Source organism: Tenrec ecaudatus, chromosome 3, assembly GCF_050624435.1.
Source record: "Tenrec ecaudatus isolate mTenEca1 chromosome 3, mTenEca1.hap1, whole genome shotgun sequence".
In the NCBI taxonomy this organism is placed as follows: domain Eukaryota; kingdom Metazoa; phylum Chordata; class Mammalia; order Afrosoricida; family Tenrecidae; genus Tenrec; species Tenrec ecaudatus.
This window is the reverse complement of record NC_134532.1, coordinates 89,965,466-89,986,251: the sequence shown is the minus strand read 5'-3', so window position 1 is coordinate 89,986,251 and position 20,786 is coordinate 89,965,466. Positions and strand designations below refer to the sequence as shown.

The 20,786-nt window shown below is 39.6% G+C and overlaps 1 protein-coding gene across 1 annotated transcript; it reads right to left on the bottom strand.

The window, feature by feature from the left end:
• Positions 1-500: 500 nt before the first annotated feature.
• On the bottom strand, positions 501-18,715 carry PGRMC2 (progesterone receptor membrane component 2). Its single transcript, XM_075543810.1, has 3 exons — positions 18,283-18,715; positions 3,017-3,172; positions 501-1,733 (listed from the first exon to the last, which is right to left on the bottom strand). The coding sequence occupies exons 1-3, from the start codon at positions 18,698-18,700 to the stop codon at positions 1,636-1,638; spliced, it is 672 nt and encodes a 223-aa protein (XP_075399925.1). The 5' UTR covers positions 18,701-18,715; the 3' UTR covers positions 501-1,635.
• Between the last annotated feature and the right edge of the window lie 2,071 nt (positions 18,716-20,786).

Here is a 20,786-nt window from a genome sequence, read left to right as displayed (position 1 = left end):
TTTTGGATGGCTTCAGCATATATGATGCCCATCCCCCATATGGCAGAAGAAATTTTTTCTTTAACTGGGGACAGGGTAATCTGACTCTACCAGACAACCTAAATAGTCAAATAATTGACAGAAATAGAGCTTTTAGGACTTTCAAAATAGTAATGGAAAAATTTAATGTCAATCAGTACAATAAACTTTACTGTTTTGTGTTCAATAACCATTGTCTTAATGACTATTATTTCTGATCAGTTGGCATAAAAGTAGTCAAAATATGTATATTTTAATGAATCAGTTCTTACCTGAATAACCTCAGATCTCGAGTGTTGCCCACAATGGAATTTCTTCCTAAAGTTACAATGGACATGGTACAATGTGTACAACTTGGTTCAGTGCCTGCTTTTCATGTCCAAGATTTTGGACCTTACCTTGAATCAAATGCACAAGCCTGACTACCATCTCCTCATGCACTGGATGACAGTTACGTAATATATATAAATTCCAACTCAAACTTATTTTGGTTTATTATACATGCTTTATTAAAATGGTACGTGTATTTACAGTATCTGCAGAAAGAGTCCCTTCAAAGGCACTCTCACACACACTCGGACACACGCATACTGACATCCACACCATGTCCCCATGTCCCCACACCTCTGAGACGTGAGGATCACGCTCCTAAAATCAGGCAGCTGTTGGGGGGAGAGTTGCTGATTTGTTTTTCAATTTTTTTGTAAAGAAAAAAAGCACGGGGGAATGCATTTGGCCATTATAATGCTATTTAAGTCTGTGTATATTAACATGGATGGCAGTAACACTGAATATCCCTCTTACATTCTATATACACAGAATGGTATCGAGGGTTTGCGGTCAACAGGATATTCCAAGTTCGGTCTCAATGCTGCTTGTAGTGACTTCTGAATTCATAGAGGGGCTTTCACTAAAAATAATTCAAGTCTATGTGAAATAAGGCACAATTAATATTGATTTGATCTAGGGTAAAGGAAAGGATAAAAACTGGTTCCAAATGATTTTACTATTGGAGAATTAGCTTTGACTTAAAGACACCTGAAATCCCTTCTCCTAATTTCCAAAGACTTCTTAGAAATAGTTTTTCTTTTCCCTGACAAAGCCCAAAGAGAAACGTTTGGGATTTCACATTTTATTATGTTTCGATCGCCTCAACTATTCCAAGTGATGTGCACACCTCTCCTCCACTTGGGTCTCCTCCCTCCTTGAGGCTAAAACAAAAACACAGCATGTGAAGTAAGAGTCTTTGCTGTTTTTGGTGAGGAGAGTTGTACCACTTGAAGAGTAGCAAATACATATCTGGTTGTCCTTGATAAAAAATAAAATAATGAGTGAAAGAAAAGTAAAAGTAACCTCGTGACTTTCTTGCCTTTAAAAAATCCGTCTCCTATTTTTATCTCAGAACGATGAAGCCCCACCAGACATTACAAACAACTGCAACAAACGAGGTTGGCAGTATAAATAACATCTAGTATTCAAATCTTCATAGTGATCTTGTACACAATCTGTTGAATGTTTTCCGCAGTAGGTGAACCATCCCCAAAGATGCTGGACATTCTGTGAAGAGAGTAAAGAATTGCAGTTCTGAAGGCCCCTGACTTTGGTTGTTTACAAAGTTCAATCCTGTTTATTGTGATCCTTGGTATCTTCTTCATCTGTATATTCTGATGGTTCTTCTCCTGGTTTTAGGAGTCTGCCTACATAATCGTATTTCTCTGAAAGATACATCAAAAGAAAACCAGTAGTGATTAATTTTGTTTGCCTCTTACTTGTAAAGGATAAGCTCTTCCTATTGTTCACTATGGCTAGTCTCCGTGCACACGTAATGCGCAAAGCAAAGGAACAGGGAGGTCTAAGGTCAGGAATTCTTTGTGACAAAGGGCTCTGGCGGCAGTGCTGGCTGAGTGCTGACCTGCTAACTGCACAGCAGGAGAAAGGTGAGACTGCCTGGCCTCATCTACTCCGAAAGTCCCTATGAGTTGGAATTGACTCCATTGGTTAGGGGTTCTTTGTAGGAGGGAGATGAACTGCTTTTAATCAAGGATACTGCATCGAAATCACTTGGAGACATTTAATGTGACAAAGGGTGTCCTCAAGGACAAACCTCAACGAAGAGTTGGAAATTCATTTGCTACTTGCTACCATATCTTCTTTGGAAGTTTCAGCGTATAGCCTTGTCCCACTGTTACTCTGTCTCTCATCAACCTATGTTCTTACATCTCTGTTACTCTGTCTCTCATCAACCTATGTTCTTACATCTCTGTTACTTTGTTTTTGTTTCCAAGGTGTCTAATTTAAAACACTGTATGTCCAAAGATCTGTTCTTCCTTGGTTGGAATTTAAGTCTGGATTAAGTGAATTAACTGACACATCAGGAGGAGCAGGTAAGAGAACTGTCTCTTAGACAACAAATACAAATGCCAAGAAAGCAGAGCAGTTGTTCCAAAGGGACCAGGGCCAGATAAACACGACAGGAGGTCAAAGACTGTGTCGAACAATGCCAGCATCACCGCCCCCATCTTTCAATTCCGTTTGTTCAAGAACTTTCTGAAGCTCCCTTGTTGTTGTCCAAAGTGACAAATAGAGGGTAACAAATATTAAGCTACAAGTTATAATAAAGGAGGATGACACTTTTTCATTACCACTTAAGAACAATTCAGAATAAATTATAATTATAGGATCAACACCAGTTATTAATTCAGTTAAAAACAAAACAAGCCAAATCTATAGCTTTAAGGACAAGTCTTATAAAACTAGTGTTTCATAAGCTTTTAAAAAAGTCTCTAATAGTTTCTAACAGGTCAATTTTTAAATACAGATTTTCAAAATGATCACATATAGCAAGCATTGACATTTAGCTACGTTTAAAACATCATCAAATTTTAATGACAATGAAAACTGGTGGTATCCTAAGGCTCTTCAACATTGTGAAATAGTTATGTATTTTGTCTGACCATGTGCTTTAACATTTTCAAAAGTTGTAATAAAATGAAGGTACCTTTAAACTGCATTTCCCATTCTCGAACACTCTCCATTTGTACGGCATTCAAATCTGACAGATCATCATATTCATCTCTAAGTGCATCTTTATCTAGGCAAAATGTTGCCAGTCCTCTGGAGGCATCCCTACCAGCAAATATTCCATAAGGACCCGCTGAAAAAAGAAATTATTTAGATTACCACATAATGTTTTTTTATTAGGAGCCCTAGTGACACAGTGGTTCAATGCTTGACTGCAAACAGAAAGGTCAGAGGTTCATATATACCACCAGCTGCCCCACGGGGGAATTAGGTATACCTCTTTTATTGCACTTTAGTTTATGCATTTCACAGATACTGTGTGTATTTCTTTGCAAATTCAAGATATGGGGCAACCCTGCATCAACCAAGTCAATTGGCACCATTTTCTTCTCAATGGACTGCACTCGTCTCCTGTCAATGCGTTACATTTTTGGAATTCCATATTTCAAACTTTTTCATAATGCTATTGCACTTAAACTACAGTCGCATGTCTACATGATTTTTACATGCACTGATAAACAAAAGCTCCCTCTATTGCTATATTTGCTTCTTTTGTCATGGTTTGGAACCAAATCTGCAATGAATATATATGCCTGTAAGAGAATCTCATAATGACTCATATTTGGTACAAATCCTTAATTTCAAAACGTGTGCAGACACAAGGTAGGATAATGAGAAATTTCTTAGAAATCTGCCTTTTGACCAGAACAGTTTTTTCATACAAATTTCAAGAATTTCAAATATCTTAAAGCTTGTATTTCAACATGAATCTCATAAGGCAGCTAAACAAAGAGGAAGTGGAAACTAAGTTCTGGAAGTAACTTTGATTAAGGTCAGAAAATATTTCACTAGGGTTCAGAGTGGCATCTCAACATAATTAATCAACAGAACACCCACTGAAAATGCACCATGAAAAGAACTGTGCACTTTAGTTTTCCTTCTTCTATTCTACCTAGGTTATAACTCTGCGAGAGCAGATTTTGCATAACCTGTGATTAGTTCAGTATCTAGCACCATGTTGATGTTCAGCAAATATTCGTTAAATGATTTGAACATAAATTACTCTACTCAGAAATACAGCTAGCATATCTAATCACCACACTATATTTATAATTAGTATATAAAATAAGACAAGCTATGAAATAAAACAATGGTTATAAAAATAATATTAATCTATAAATTATCAAGGGTTCATGAGGGAGGGAGAAAAGGTGGGGGACGGAGAAAAATCAAGGAGCTGATACCAAGGGCTTAAGTAGAAAGAAAATGTTTTGAAAAGGATGATGGCAACATATGTACAAATGTGCTTGACACAATGTATGTATGTATAGATTGTGATAAGAGCTATAAGTGCCCCCCAATAAAATGATTTAAAAAAACAAAAAAATACAATAGCATGAATAGTATAAGGAACATTCTCCTCTTCTAGACTTATTAGCTTACGAGTTGATGATTAGGATTTTGTCTAAAGATTAGGTACCACCCTTTTTAGAGAATAATGACATAATATATACATTGGTAGAAGTAAAACATTGTCCAAGTTTGTCTTTGTAAAATAGCAACGGTCTCGTTCAACTCTGTATCCTTAATGCTCTGCATAGTGCCTAGCACGAAGTAGACACCATAAATTCCTTACAAATGAATTAGCAGAATTCCCAAATAGATGAACTCCAGACTCTGACCCTTAACTTAGGCAAGATCTGCACTCCAGTTATACGATAAAAAGATTATTTGATTGTTTAAAACAGATAGTTTATCAATAAAATAATCTGATTTTCCACAATAGGAGTTGGTTATACAGTACATTAATTTAATAGAATACTATATAACACAATGCACAAAGTTTGTGGCAGATTAAAATGAAAAAAGTAATTCAGGATTCTGATGGGCTCTGAATAAAAATGAATATGCATGTGTATATTTGTATATGTATGAGAAACACAATACACAACAAACTATTAGCAGGGCAATCTTTATGGGAATGAACATTTTATTTGGTATTATTGATAAGGCCTGGTTATTTAAAAATGAGTTTTACAATAAAAACCTTCTAAGCATTAAAAGCCTAACTTTACTACTTGTTGGGTGAGTTTTAGCTTGTGGGTCTAAAAATTATTTGTTACATAAAGAAGGGAAATAATACCTCTTACTATCTTCAACTTATGCTGCAGAGAGGACCAAGTAGATTTTAGGCTATTTAAGGAGATTACATGCTAAAAATATCCAAAGTACATAAAATGACAAAAGAGAAAAAAAATGCTGTAAATTACCTACTTTATATACTCATGTATGGGCCAAGTTTTCCAGCACATTTTTTAACGCTGTTTTTGTGGTAAAATTCAGTGCCTCGGCTGATATTCAGGTTGACTTATACTCGAGTATATAGGTATATCAAACAGAAGTTAATGAGAGAAAATAACATTAAATCTATAATTATTGAAAAAATAATTACTGGCCTAATTACTGTCAGTAGTTAACAAAGTGGTCCTCAACAAAAGCTTAATATCCAGCTAACAAAAGAAAGTATTTCCTAATGAAAAGGAAACATGTGGAAAAACCCTGGAAATCCCTTCATTTAAAAATGTATAGAAAATGTCTTGTATCCAAATTCATATTTGAAAGCAAATTAGAAACTGAAATTGTGTGTCAAAGGGGTTTGTATACACTTTCAGAGAATTCAAACTTCACTTAAATAGACAAAAGTCTAATAATTTGTAGCACCATAAAGTTCATAAGACAGGAATAAAAACAGTTCACTGTATGATAGAATTAAAAAAATAGGTATTAAATAAATGGGTCCTAAAATGAAAATAGAAGCAATTGCCCCCCAAAAATATTTTATTTACTTTTCTCATTGGTAAACATTTTTCACATCATAACTTGGCTATCAAAAACCACCCTTTATTTAATGGCTACATATTTTTCCATTAAATGAATGCATCTATAATTTATTTGAACATGTTCCTATTAATGTAAACTTAGGCTATCATTTAGTACTTTAATCTTTCTTTTAAAAGAAAGTACCAAGGTCAACATTTACAACTTTCAAACTTTGCCCATTACCACTAATAACTTTCAAGTGTTGAACTAAGCAATTAAGAGAAAGAATTCAATAGTCTCAATTTACAGAGTAAAATCTAAAGTTTCTCACAGTCAATTGGAGTTATTTTAGGGAAAATGTTAATTTTCAAACTTAAGCATAAACAATGGGGGTGGGGAAGTAGTGCGGCTCTCTCCACCCTCCTCCCAAGTCCAGGCTTTGTAGCAATGGCTGCTCTGAGGAGACAGAAACAACAGAAATAAAAACCCTGCAAACATTATATAACTTTTAAATTATCACTGAGTCAATGTATTTCCCTTTTTTGAAGCATACACAAAGAAAAGAAATCAACTAGGGCTATGACAATCTACAAAGTGATACAGAACTTTTTCCCAGCAACCTCAATTTCCTCTCACAGTTCCACAAATTAGTGGTGACTATTTTTTGTCCTTCCCACTTGGCAAATGAAAAACACAGGAGAGTTTTTTTTGGGGTGATTTGCTTAAAATTCTGATTAAAGTGGAAGTACGATTTTTATTTTTTAGACTAATCCAAATAGTGTACCTTGAGTAAACACATATTCACTGCCATGTGCCAATGCTAATTCACAGCAACCCGATAGGGCAGAACTGCCCCTATGGGTTTCTGAGGCTGCAGTTCTTCACAGGAGCAGGAAGCCTCATCTTTCTCCAGGAGAATGGTCAATAGGTTTGAACTGCCGACCTTATGGTTAGGGGCCCAATGTGTAACTCACAAAGTCACCAGGGCTCCATGAGAAAATATATAATTAACCACAAACAGAAGCACGGAAAGAGGACTCTGACATCTAGAACATTTTGATGTTTGATGATGATTCCGACTCACAGTGACACTACAGGACAGGGTAGAGCTGTCCCTGTGGGGTTCCAAGACTAGGCGTTTATAGGAGTAGAAAGCCTAAAGCATTTTACTAATTACAAAATTTCAGGGGACTGGACATTATAGAATGCCCCTACAATATCAGAGTGTTAAAGAATTAACAAGAAGGCTCTAGCATTGACAAGTTTCTTAATATTCTGACACAAACCTCCCTGCCCTGCGAAGAAGGAAAATATATGTCTTGGAAGAAGTACAGCCAGAATAAAAGTGAAGACAGCTAGCCTCCATCTCAAGTACTTGGACATGCATGTTATCCAAAAAACCAAACTTAATGCCATCCAGTTGATATGACTCACAGTGACCCTATAGGACAGGGTAGAACTGCCCCTGTGCGTTTCTGAGATAGTACCTCTTCACTGGAGTAGAAAGCCCTATCTTTCTCGTGTGGAGTGGCTGGTGGTTTCTAACTGCTGACCCTGTCCAATGTGTAACCACAATACCACAAGGGTTCCTGGGTATATTATCAGGAGGAACCACTTCCTGGAGAAGGGCAGCATGCTTTGTGGAGGGTCAATGTAGGAAGATGGTCAGTGGCTGCAATAATCGGCTCACACATAGCAACAGTTGATGATGTTCACCACCAATACCAGGCAGTGTTTTAATCTGTGGTACATCTGGGTCGCTGTGAGTCAGAAATGACTTGACGGAATCTAACAATCACTCTGCAAAAGCCATTCCTCCAGGGTACTTCTGAGTATAAATCATAAAACACACTCATAAATTATATATAAAAACCCAGAAGAAATGATCATAAAAATAGCAATCAGTAGGGTTAGGGTTAGGTAAAAAATTAAAGAAAAAAATAGCAATCAGAAAATCCTCCATTTTTGAATGCACCAGTCTATTCTCTAATACAATTATCTGCCTACTTCCCTAATGAGTCTTCAACACTGAATGAATATACAAAGAGAGTAAAATTTTATAAAACGTTCTGTTTTGGTTGGCGACATTAGAGTGTGAGCTTCAGTCAATAGACAATTATCTGAGCCAAATTCTAGGCAAAACAATGTTAACTCGAATAAAAAGAATGATTCCATGATTCACATATTCCCCTACACCCTAAATCATATGAAAGAGCTTCAGATAGTTTATGGGAAAAATGCAAGAGGGAATCTTCCTACAAATCTTTTGCCCTATTGCATTGTCTTTGCCACATACTTAGAATTTTCTTCAGGTTTCTGAATAGGCCTTTTTGGGTAACAATTTACTTTGCCCTGTAAGACCATAAAGAATTAAACTTAGTAACTAGAGTAGGTAGTAGATGGGCTGCTCTGGAAAGGTGGACTTGATGTTTAATACTAAGAACATTCCCCTGCGGATATCATATGGCCCAAAGCTAAAACAATGTAAACATACCACATTACACCGTATGGGTTAGAATTCAGATTCAACGTTAGCGTTAGAGTTCACACAACGTCCAGTAACGATTTTTAAAGTTCAAAATTCAATAAGCTTAATTTACTATATCCTAAAAACCTTGCTTATTTTAATGTAAGCAGGTAGATGGTATAACATAGTCTAGGAAAGAGACTGACATTGCCTGATTGTGAAACAGCTTTAAAGAATGTAACGAACAAAGTTCCAGGAAGAAGTAATGAAATACATAAAAGATAATTTTGTGGTTTTCTAACATGATTGGGAGAATGAGGCTTCTTTCTGTTCCCATAAAGAGTTAGTTGCAGAAACCCAGAGTGGCAGCTGGTCCTACAGACTCACTTGGAGTTGGCATTGATTCAACGGCAGTGAGGTTTGTTTGAAGCACATCGTCATGTAGTGTATTTATGTAGAGGAGAGTTTCGTGACAAATAACTGTAGTAATTCCCACAATAGAGCCCAGAGACAAATTTAAATCCACTAAAGTTTATGAAAAGCCCAGTTCCCTGGTCTTGTTTGATAGTCTTTTATAACTCTGAAGATAAGTTTTTTGAAAATCTAGAAATTACTTTTGTATTGGGTAATTTTTTTCCCCGCCAAATTAACAAGTCAAGGAACAAATACAAAAATACATAAAAGTACTTATTGAAATTCAACTAATAAATGCTACTTCTATAGAGAAGGTCTCACTGCTCTTGAGTTGGTTCCAACAAAGAGACCCTACAGGACAGAAAAGAACTGCCCCTGTGGAGTGTCCGACTCTAAATCTCATGTAAGTATAGATCCCTAGGTAAAAAAATGTTCTCCCAAAGTGGCTGGTAGGTTTTAACTGCGGACTTTGAAGTTAGCAGCCTAATATGTAATCCACTGCACCACCAAGAAAGCTTTTCAAGAGATAGATCTAGGTTACCCTGGGCCCTAATTCTACCACTTACCCCTAATGTACAACACAGGGTAGATCTCCATTTACAAAGTCCTCATGGCTCTCTTGTAAAATGAGTAAATGCTTTTACCGGAATGTTTTAATTCTGTGAAGGCCTGAAAAGTCAACCTTGCTTCTAAAATTCACACCAGAAGGTTTTGACTCAAAGGTTCCAGCAACAATGTGGACTGAACTCATGCCCTTATCGTCTAGGTGCCTGGAAAGGATGGGGAAGGGAAGGCTTTAAAAAATTAAACAGTAGAGATAATACTTTTTAGTGTTGGGGAGAGAGAAGAGATTATTTTATAAATAGTACTGAGACTATGAGGTAGCCTGTTTAAAAAAAAATCAGATGATTTATCTTAAATTCTAAATGGAATTTCATAAACCTATGAAAGTATAAAAGAAATTACAGAAATTGTTTTTACAATCTTTAATTACAAAAGGTCATTAAGTATAAAACAAATCTTAGCTGTCATAAAAGAGCAATTTTAATGTACAAAACTAAACATTTCTGTATTTTATAATAAAAGGCAAAATAGCTCACACTACTGACTTTTGTTTTATAAAAAGTACTTAAACTTATAAGACCAATACCACAATTGAAAAACTGTGGGCCAAGGACATTTGAACAGACACCTCATAAAGGAAACAAAAGGACCCAAAAGCTTTTAGGCTATGCAACTTCACTGACGCAAAGGGAAATGCAATTAAGAATACTGAAATACCATTTTAATATATCACCAACAAAATCCTAGTTAAGGGTAGAATCATGGTAATAAAGGGGGGCAAAAATCTCAAATACAATCAGAGGGGACAAATTAACCCAAAACAGATTTCTTGCCAATATTAATAGAAGACAATGGCAAAATAAGACTGAAAATTTGAAGTACAATAAAAGTCAATCTACAATTTAATCTTAAACCTAAAATATTATCCCCAAGAGAGAAAACAAAGTTTTTTCTACCAATAAAATATTGTAGAACGTACTTATCTAAAAGGAAAATTGAATCCTAGGATAAGGAATAAGATGGAAGAAACAGCAATGTATAAAGTATGTGAAAAATATTTTGGTAAGCTAAATGAAGGCTATTTTTTTTAAGGTGGCAATACTGCAATTAATTTGCGAGTGAAATTTTAATAACATGGAAAATACTTTCTAACCAGGGCCTCAACATACAGTTCTAGGGGACATCATCCACATTTGTAGAGATAGTAATTTTATATGTTAAGAAAAATTTTGTCAAATGGGAGGGAGTAAAGACACTTCAAGCAACAGCATTTCCTAATTCACATAAAAAATGATGTCTGGCACATTGTTCAGAAGAATAGGATAGGGTGCATGGCAAAGGTAAGGAAATCACCCCAGAAATAACTAGCCTATCGTCATATCAACAGAGGTATGGCTAAGAGAAAAAAACAAAACAAAAAACAGAAAATGATAAATGCTGAGGAGGATGCGGGGAAATTGAAATCCTTATCCTGCTGGCGGAAATGCAAAGTGGTACAGTCACTGTAGGAAACCAGTGTGTGAGTCCTCGAAAGCTAAAAATGTCACTATAGTATGACCTAAAAGACGACACAGCATACACAAGATTTGAACGCAGACTCAAGACACCAATGTTCATGATAATCACAATAGCCCAAAGGTAGAAACAACTTAAAATGCCCATCAAGAGATGTGTGCAAAAACAAAATGTTTGCATGCATGCCACAGTATGGATCGAACTTGAAGACAGGCTGACTGACGTCAGTCAATCACAAAAGGGAAAATACCGGTCAACCTAACTTGTGCAAAATGACTTAAAAGGGCAAAAAATTTGATTAATTAATGGGTACCAGGGACAGGAAGGGGAGGGAAAAAGGGGATTAACATTGATGGAAAACTGCAATGATTAAGATAGAGTAAAACAGGCAATTATTATAAAGGTTGTCAATAAATTTTATACCTGTAAAATGTTCAACTGGCAAAAATTATGATATATTTCTTTTTTTAATTTATATTTTGTCATAAGAAATGTTAGTTGTTACCCAGTAAATTAATATCACAACTTATTCTTGGCCATGGCCCACAGTTGACAAGCATAGCTCTAAGTCACAGAATTGGACCTGAATTATATCTTTATTCCATTTTTTTCTTAAAAAAATCATTTTGGGGGGGGCTTATACAGCTCTTATCACAATACATCCATCCATCCGTTGTGGATAGATATATTTCTAATGACAAAAAAAAGAAAAAGAAAAACTAAGGCTACTGATGTACAACCAAATACTTCATGGAATTTGCTTTGGTTTGGAGATTTAGGGTCATGGTTTTATGGGATAACCTGGTTAATTAGCTAAATAATGTGTCTGGTGCTTCTGTTGTTAGCTTGTTGCATAGTACACAGGGCGTTAAAAGCTTGCATGTAGCCATTTAAATCACAACTGGTGTCCATCCACCTGGGACAGCAGAGGAAGTAGAGTTAGGAATAGGAAAAGGCTATGGAATGTGTTGAGGGCTGAGGTATGCCTGATCTAAGCCATGGACTTTTCAATTGTCTAATATGCCCATGAAAGTTGAACACTGACTGATTAAGGAAGACCAAAGAAGAATCAATGCATTTGAATTATCATGCTGGTGAAGACTGGTGAAAGTACCATGGGCTACCAAAAGAACAAACTGTACAAACAAACAAAAGTACAGTCAGAATCATCCTTGGAAGAAAGGATGGAGATTTTGTCTCATATACTTTGGACATGTTATCAAGAGAGACCAATCCCTAGAAAGGATAGTGTGTTTGGGAAAGGGGGGGAGGCAGTGAAAAAGCAGAAGACCCTTGACAAGATAGATACGCTGCTGCAACAATGGGCAATAGTAATTGTGAGGTGGGCATTGTTTCGCTCTGCTGTACAAAAGGTGGCTATGAGTGGGAAGTCATGGGCATGTGTGGCTAGTTGTCTCCATGAACTGTTTCCTTTGCCGGGATGTCAGTTATGAATGGTTCCGAGCTACCATTATTGAATGTTTTACCCCCAAATCCAGTAAGAATCTTGGCCAAATGGAAGACAATGGAGAACAGAATGTCACATTCTCATAAATTCTAGATACTTTCTGGACACATGGAGGGTGAATGAACTTCTGAAGCCATTACTCCGAAATCAGCATTAAATCTTAGACCAAAAATATCCCAGAGCCTCAGTTCAGGACAGGAGCGTGAGACTGGTTCACAACTCGAGGAATTTATCACTGCATTGCACATAGAGAAATTGCTGAATGGGTGTTCAAAGGGGAAACAAGGAATAAAAAGATAATGGGATTTCCCCATGAAAATTTTGAAGCTCCCTCATGTTTCACTGTGTATATTCGCAGCAACAATCCAATTAAAAAAGAAAAAGTCACTGGGAGTGAAAACCCTCCACCCCCCCCTCCACGCCTTCAGATAGGCCTGCCTACATCCTTTTGAAAGCTCTCAGCCTTGAAAACCCATGGAGAGGTTCTATTTTGCCCACCTCAGGTTGTCCTTCTCACCTGTAACTAAGACAAATCAAACAGAGGTGAAGTTCAAATTTGATAACACAATCTAGATGGCTTTAGTTTGTTCAGTACAGTTGTATAGTTAGCAAAGTACTAATGTTGGCTTAGAATAGTCTCACAACCAATCTTTGTACTGCTGGCTCTTTTAGACCCCTGTTTAAATGCCAACCCCTTTTCTTAGCAAGTAAATATAAATATGGTACCTTTCTTAATTATCTAATGTAAATAAGATTCTTATACTCTATTGTGTATCCTACTCATTTCTTTCATAGCATACTTATAAATTATAATTATGTATTGAAATACTGTACTTGTTTATTATATGACTTCAGTAGACATTAAACTACTTGAGGGCAGGGATGTGTCAGCTTTGAAGACTCAGTTCCCAATAATTGTAACTGATTTTTAAGGCTTTCCTATAATCCAGGAGCTGCCTTCTTAGTACTTAAAAATGTTAAAGATCCTGAAGCAGGATGTGAGCTTCAAAAGAGCATAGCAATTATTTAAACTTGCCTGTTATGGGCATATAGGGAAGAAGCTGCCGATACCAGATTGTAGAATTTAAAGAACTTGAATGATTAACCGTTACTAAATAGATTTCTCCCTTCTAATATCTCTGGTTTATATTTGTTTTAAGCTCTCTTTGGTGGTGTCGTGGTTACAATCTGGAATGCTAAGAGTTTGAAACCACCAGTTACTCTTTGGGAGAAAGAGGGAGCCATCTACTTCTTTAAAGATGATCATCTTTAATCTTTTAGGGGGCAGTTCTACCTTGTCCTACAGGGTTGCTATGAGTGGGTATTGATTTAATGGCAATGAGTTTGGTCTTCTAATTTTTGCTTTAACACGAACACAGGTCTTTCAAAGAGTACATGCAGTAAAAGGATGTTGAGCTTAGAGGAGTTAATCCTACTGTAAAAACTAGTAGAAATTTGAGTGGCATGTCAAATTGATCTTTTTATTGGTAGTTAATGGTAGAGTCCCTGGGTGATGCATTCAACGCATTCCACTGTCAACGTAAAGGCTGGTGGTCCAGGTTGACCAAAGGGTACCTTGAAAGAAAGGCGTGGCAATTTACTTCCAAAAAGAATCAACTCATGAAAATTTTACTGACACAAGTTGGATGGGTGGGTGGGAGGTGGTATTTGCTAAGAGTTGAAATCAAGTCAATAGCAATTGACTTTATGGGGGTAGGTATGGGCATTAATCTGAACGAACCTCAGCATCTGCTTCAACAGAAGCATGTATAAGAATTGGGGAGTCAACTTTTGGACATCTATGAAGGAATGTCAGGTTGGGCTGGGCCCATAGGAATATGCTACAACTGAAGTTTTACAAATTGTTAATTAAAAAGCAACACATTGAAGATAAAATTCAAAAGTGGAAAAATGTGAAAGGTGCAGGTAGTACTCCTTGTCCTATGCTACTAAGTCTTAGGAAAAGAGGTACTTCTTAAGTGATTTCTTTTCATTCAGTGAAGTTTAAATGGCAAGATAATAATTGAGAAAGTATGGCTTTGGGATTGTATACTGTGTTGGCAGTATTTCATTTTGATCATTTAAAAAAATTGCAGTACCTGTTGGGAGTCTTCATTTATGATCCTGTAAACATCTATAACTGTAATCATACTACGTTGTGATACAATGGGAAAGGATGGCTTGTTAAACCACTTCGATTTGGGTTTGAATTCTAGTTTTGCCACTTACTTACTATTGATTTTGGCAAAAATTGAATTTCTACATCCCTAAAATGGGTACATTACCTATTTTATAGGATCCTAAAGGAGCCTGGTGGTAGAATGGTTACAAGGTAGCTACTAACCTTAAAGGTCAGCAGCTTGAAAGATGTTCCTTTCGACAGTCTCAGAAACACACAGGGGCAGTTCTACTCTGCCCTAAAGGGTTGCCATGAGTCAAAATTGACTCAATGGCAGTGGGTTTGTTTTTTTGGTTATAGGATAGTAATAAAAAGTAAATGAGTTCCTTCCTCCTTCTACCCTGACCCGGAGAATCAATGCTATACAACTCTGGGAAGAGAGAAATATTCTATCAAGTATACTGTTCAGTAACAGGCACTTAAAAATAACTACAGGGGCAGAAACTTACTTTATAATTTTGATAAATTTACACATCCACATGTGGCACGTGTGACATGTGGCAGCACAAAGTCATGAACGAGTATCTTTGACTATTTAAATCCTTATTGAAATCAGAAGAGGACAAACGAAAAAGTCTCTTAAGTTTAACCCAGAATGCTGATGACTAGAACTGTGGATAGATTTTGTTAAATATACCTGGACTTGAATATCATATTGGTCTGTCTCAAACCAATTTACGTAAGATACCTAAATCTTAGATTTCCTATCTGTAGGCAAAGGAGTCCTGGGAGTGCAGCAGTAAGCAATCAGCTGCTGGTTCCTAGCAGATCCTCTTTGGGAAAACAATGTGGCAGTCTGCTTCGGTAGAGATTTACAGCCTTAGAAACCCTATGGAGCAGCTCTACTCTGTCCTATAGAGTGACTATGGTTGGAATAAACTCATCAGCCATGCGTAGGATGGGCACCTGTAGGATGGGAATACCTACCAACTTTATTGGGGCATTGTGGAAATGACAGACAAATGGATCCAATGAAGCAGGTGCTTCACAAATCTGGTTTCCTTCTCAGTCATTGTGACCATACTTTCTCCACAAGCTGGCCAAGTGCTTGAACTGTTACTAAATTTAATATCGACAAATGCACTTAATACCAACTGTTTGCCAATATGTGTTTACCTCACTAAATTATCAGTATTTAATTTAAGAAGCTGAAAACGAAAAACTGCAAATTTCTGCCATATTATAAAAAACCTCACAAAAATAATCTTGAACTCCAAATCCATTATTGTGTAATGAAAGTGTTAGTTAAGCATAGAAACCAGGTTTTCTAGTTTAGGGAATTCTTTCAAACTACTGAGAATTTTCAGATAGGATTCCTGTTTTTAATTTTTTCTACTACTAAATTACTTAATTTATTTGAGGATGAAAATGAAAATCAATCCCCAAACCAAACTTCTCTTTCACAGCCAGGTAATGGCTTCCAGACTTTCTTGGAAAGTGTGACTACATCCCAAGTCCATAAAATGCTCAGACTATTCAAAGTTCATTTAATAATATTATCAATATCTCTATTAGGCTGTTGATAAATACTTAGGAATACAATTGAACATCATCCTTAGGCTGTTGATCAGAACCTGCAACCTAGTGAAAGCTACTATAAGACTGACTTCTCTGTTAGAGGGGAAGCCTCCTCAATGCTCAAGCCACACATTACACCTATGACTCTTATCTTAATTTTTAAATGTGTCACATATCATTTGCTACCAGAGGCTGCCAAACTGTCTATGGCTGTCTCTAACAGCTATTTTCAGAGTAGCAAGGCCTAAATGGGCAAGCACTAATATGCTTTGACTACATCATTTAAAAAAAATTATTTGGGGCTCGTACAACTCTTATCACAATCTATACATACATACATACATAGTGTCAAGCACATTTGTACATTTGTTGCCATCATCATTTTCAAAACATTTTCTTTCTACTTGAGCCCTTGGTATCAGATCATTTTTTTCCCCTATCTCCCTGCTCACGCCTTGACTACATCTTTAGTGCCAGTTTAGACAAGAGAGTGCAAAAGCAGACGTTTTAGTTTGGTAAGTGCCACTAAAAAATTTAACCTGCACACAATTTCTAATTACTAAATGGATATTTTAATACCAATAGGGAAAAGTCTTTAAAAAGTATCATTTCATAAAATGTCAACCGCAGATTTGAAATCTCATGTCTATTAAACTGGTCATTTACAAGTATGCATTTCAATTAAGGAGGTACAAAATATTGTCAGTCCCTGGGCTTAACAAAATTAACTATTTAATTTGGCCTGTTTAAATACTGTACTTTGGCCCCCTTCTCTTATCCCACATGCTCTTAAGTCAATAAAAAGAAGTATTAATCATGTGTGCTGATAAGTCAGCAGATAACCTGGTGTTCATATTAATCTATGCAGAAGAACCTTTTAAATTACGACTTGGTTGGATTGAATATAGATATACACACACAGAAATACAAACAGCTCAGAAATCAATTAAGCACCTCAACACTAAGAACCTCCAATTTCTTATCTCTAGACCTAGCAACAAACAAACCAAAGTACTGAAAGTGGTAGTACAGATCTGTGTCAACAAATCTGTATTAACAGGAGGGTATGAGTTTGACTTTACACCGCCAATGCCCTTGAATTTAAGGTCTGCTTTTGAGTAAAAGGTCACATTAGACCCCCCAATTCTTATCATGCTGTCTTCTGTAGTCACTTAAAAAAAAAAGGCTTAGTACTAATTACTACACACAAAGAATGCAGGATGTTGTTCTGGGTTTCATAGTATACCAACAGGTTCTATGAATCGGAATCAAAGTTCACTAGAACATGAAATGTATGCTACACCTACACGGTAAAAAGGCTTCCAAATCAACTACCCAGCACAAAAGTTATCTGAAAGCAAAGTTCTAAAAATCCTGAACTTGCAGAAGTGGTGCATGGGGGTATTAACGTATAGTGCTTGTAGATTTTTCTCATGTTCAGCTAAATGAAAACACAGTAAGTCCTATCAACATGTATTTGGATATTTGCCTTCTTACTTTTCACCCCTTCCGCCCCCCCATTCCAAAAAAAAAAAAAAAGAAAAGAAAAGCGAGACAGGACAGACACGCCTGCTGGGTATAAGAGCTCCACCCCCAAAAACTCAGGGAGACTACAGTAGCCAGACTTTAAGAACTGCATTCAGGTCTGTCCTCATCCCACGTATACTGTTGTTAATCTTGGAAAGCTATTCGCGACTAAAACTGGTTCGAAAAAAAGAAAAAGAAAAAGCGTTCCAAGTGTTTTTGTGTGTTTCTACCTCACAGGTTGGGTCCTGGAACTGTGTGTTCCTAAACGTGGCTTTCTGGGAAGTACGTACTATACAGAAAGCGAAGATCACGGAGGAGTTGGGGGAGAAAGCAAAGCAAACTAAACCACAGGGCCTAGAATCTCGTGTCTTTACTTTAGAAATCTCCCCTCATTCCTGCCCGGACCCATCCTAAGAAGCAGAAAGCTCAGGAAAGGTTGGGGCGCCAGTGTGACTCGGGGCTATAAGGACTTTGAAGAATTCAGCACCAGAAAAGGCCAGAGGAGAAATGGGATGGGCGAAGGATGAGTCCAGAGTCCTGGGAGCGGGTGCCTGGGAAGCCACTGGGACCATGACTTGGAAGAAAAGCTGGAGGTGCCCGCGGCTGGGGGTGTGTGCGTGGGGCGGGCCGTCCCAGGTGCGGCAGTCAAGGCGCGGGGCTCAGGCGGCGGGGAAGGTTGGGCAAAGTACCCCGGTACCTAGGGGCCATCCCGTCAGAAGGGGGTCGTGCTTGAAACGGCAGGGGTCCTCCCCTCCCCTTTCTCCTCCTCACCGGGGCCGTAGAACTTGCTGCCTTTGGTCACGTCGAAGACTTTCCCATTGACCGCGAGCAGGATGCGCGGATTGCGGGACCCGTCGTACTGGCGCAGCTGTTCCAAGCTGAAGTCCCGCTTCTTCATACGAGGCAGAGAGGCGGCGGGGCTCTCCTCGCCCGCCCCGGCGCCGGCGCCCAGACCCCGTCGCCCCCAGCGCACCCACAGCCGGTAGGCCCCCAGCAGCACCAGCGTCACCAGCACCACGTTCAGCAGCATCTCCCCGCCCCCCGTCAGAAGCGCCAACGCCGCCGCCGCCCAGCCGCCCCCTTCGGCTGCCGCTCCCGCGCCGCCCGGGCTCTCGCTGCTGCCGTCGCTGCCGCTCTCGCTGCCACTCCCCAGGGTGCCTAGCTTCACGTCCCCATCACCCGCCGCCATCACTGCCCGCCAGCGCCTTCCCCCTCTTCCCCGCCCCCTGCCCTCCCCAACTCCACCGCCGGCCCCGCCCATGTGGGGGCCACCCAGCCAATAAGGTGAGGGGAGGGGGCGGGGTCCGGCCCGCACCCGATTGGATGTTGACGGGGTAACGTTGTCTGGGCTCTCTCCGTTCCCCTCCCTTCTTTTGCTGGCCGCGCTCGCGTGCTATGCCCCGCCCATCTCGCCCCACACTTCCCTGCTGTGGCGCGTCGCCTCTGCTTCAGGCCGTGGGGCGGGCCCGAAGAAAAGATGCCGAGCCGGCTGCGCGCGCGTGCGCCACCGCGCACGAGCTAGGCGAGACTACCGCGCGTGCGCGAAAACCGGAGCGCCACGCGCTCCTTTACGCTGCACCTCCTTCCGCAGACACGCTCCGCCCAGGCGGCTCGCTGTGCGCGTGCGCCTCGGGATCGCTGCCCTTCCCGGGCCTAGCTTCTCGCTCGCGAGCTCCCGCCGCTGCTTTGGCCCCGCCTCGGAGGTCCACGCGCCACGGGGCGGTTGCAGGGGCGGGCCCCGGCGGGAGCTCTTCTACGGCGCCGGCTCGTTGCCACTGCGGGCCCTGTGGGACGGTGGGCGCCCTGGTCCCGGCGTCCTCGTGTCGTCAGGAAGCCGGAGCGTGGGCGCGCACACGGAAGGCTGCCGCCCAGAAGTTTTGGACACTGGGTGGAGACTTCCTGGCACGACGAGAATGGGTGGAGCCCGAATTGGGGTTCTTGGGCATCAGGAGGAAAGGAGAGCGAGTGGCGTTACCGTTCAGCCATTCCCTGGTGGTTTTGGCCTGGCCACGTGCAGTTTTCTTTAGATTTCAGACTTCTGAACGCGTTCTTTCTTGACTCATCTTCTGCAGCGGCAGGGAAGTGGGAAGGATGAGGTGGTCCTATTCGCGCATTCTCTTCTGCTTGACTCAGCCTTTAACCTCTCGCCCAAATGTCACCTCTGGATCAGGGAGGACTTAGGGGACACTCCTTCCGCACGTAGTTGACGTGCTTCATCTGCCCATGTTTGTTCCCATTTTGTCGAGGGGACTTATCAGACCTACCTGATGTGATGCATGAATGTCGGTGCATCAGGGAAAGGATCGTTTTCCTTTAATCCTGATGAACCAATGGGATAGAGCCCTGGTGCCGCATTGGTTACGCTTTGGCTGAGGTTATTAGTTCGAAACCACCAGCTGCTCCGCATGGGAAAGGTGAGATTTTCTACTCCCGTATTGATTTGTAATCTCAAACCCAGAAGGGCAGTCCTCCCCTGCCCTATAGGGTCACCATGAATCAGAACTGATGGCAGTATTTTTCTAGTTGAAGATTCCGAAGTGAGGATAGAAAACTTTCCTAGAGAGGTTATCTAGCACCCAAGTGTTTAAAGATATGGAGAGAGCTTGGGGTAAGAGGATGGGGCGGGGGCGGGGAATTGGAGTTTGTAGGCTGCCATATTTGTGCAACAAGTGAAGAGTCAACTAGTGGAATTGGAGCAGAGGTCGGCAAATTTGTTAGGGCCCAAACAAAAAACCAAACTCACTTCTGACTTAGAGTGATCTTGTTGGTTGGGTGGAATTATCCTGGGGGTTTCTGAGGCTATAAATATTTGGGGAGCAGAAAGCATCTCTCACTGCTGTTCTTGTGGTTAGCAGCCCACACTTAATTTCACTATGCTACCAGTACACCTTATAAGGGGCCAGATGGCAATATTTTAGGTTCTGCAAGCCTTAGGCCCCTGCCAGCAATTCAACTCTGTTGTAGTGTGGAAGCGACTATGTTGCTAGCTGCTTTCCATTTGGCCAGAATCATGGTGACCCTATATGCACAATGGGATCGAGCCATTGTGATCCACAGGGTTTTCTTTGGCCGATTTTTTGAAGTAGACTGCAGTAGATAATACTTAAGGAGCATGGCAGTGTTCCAGCAAAACTATTTGTGAACACTGAATTTAGAAATCAAAGTAATATCCACTATCATGAAATAATATTCTCATTTCCTCCAAACATTTAAAAATGTAAAACCTATTCATAGTTCCAGGGAGGCACAGAAACAGGCTGTTGACCTCTATATTA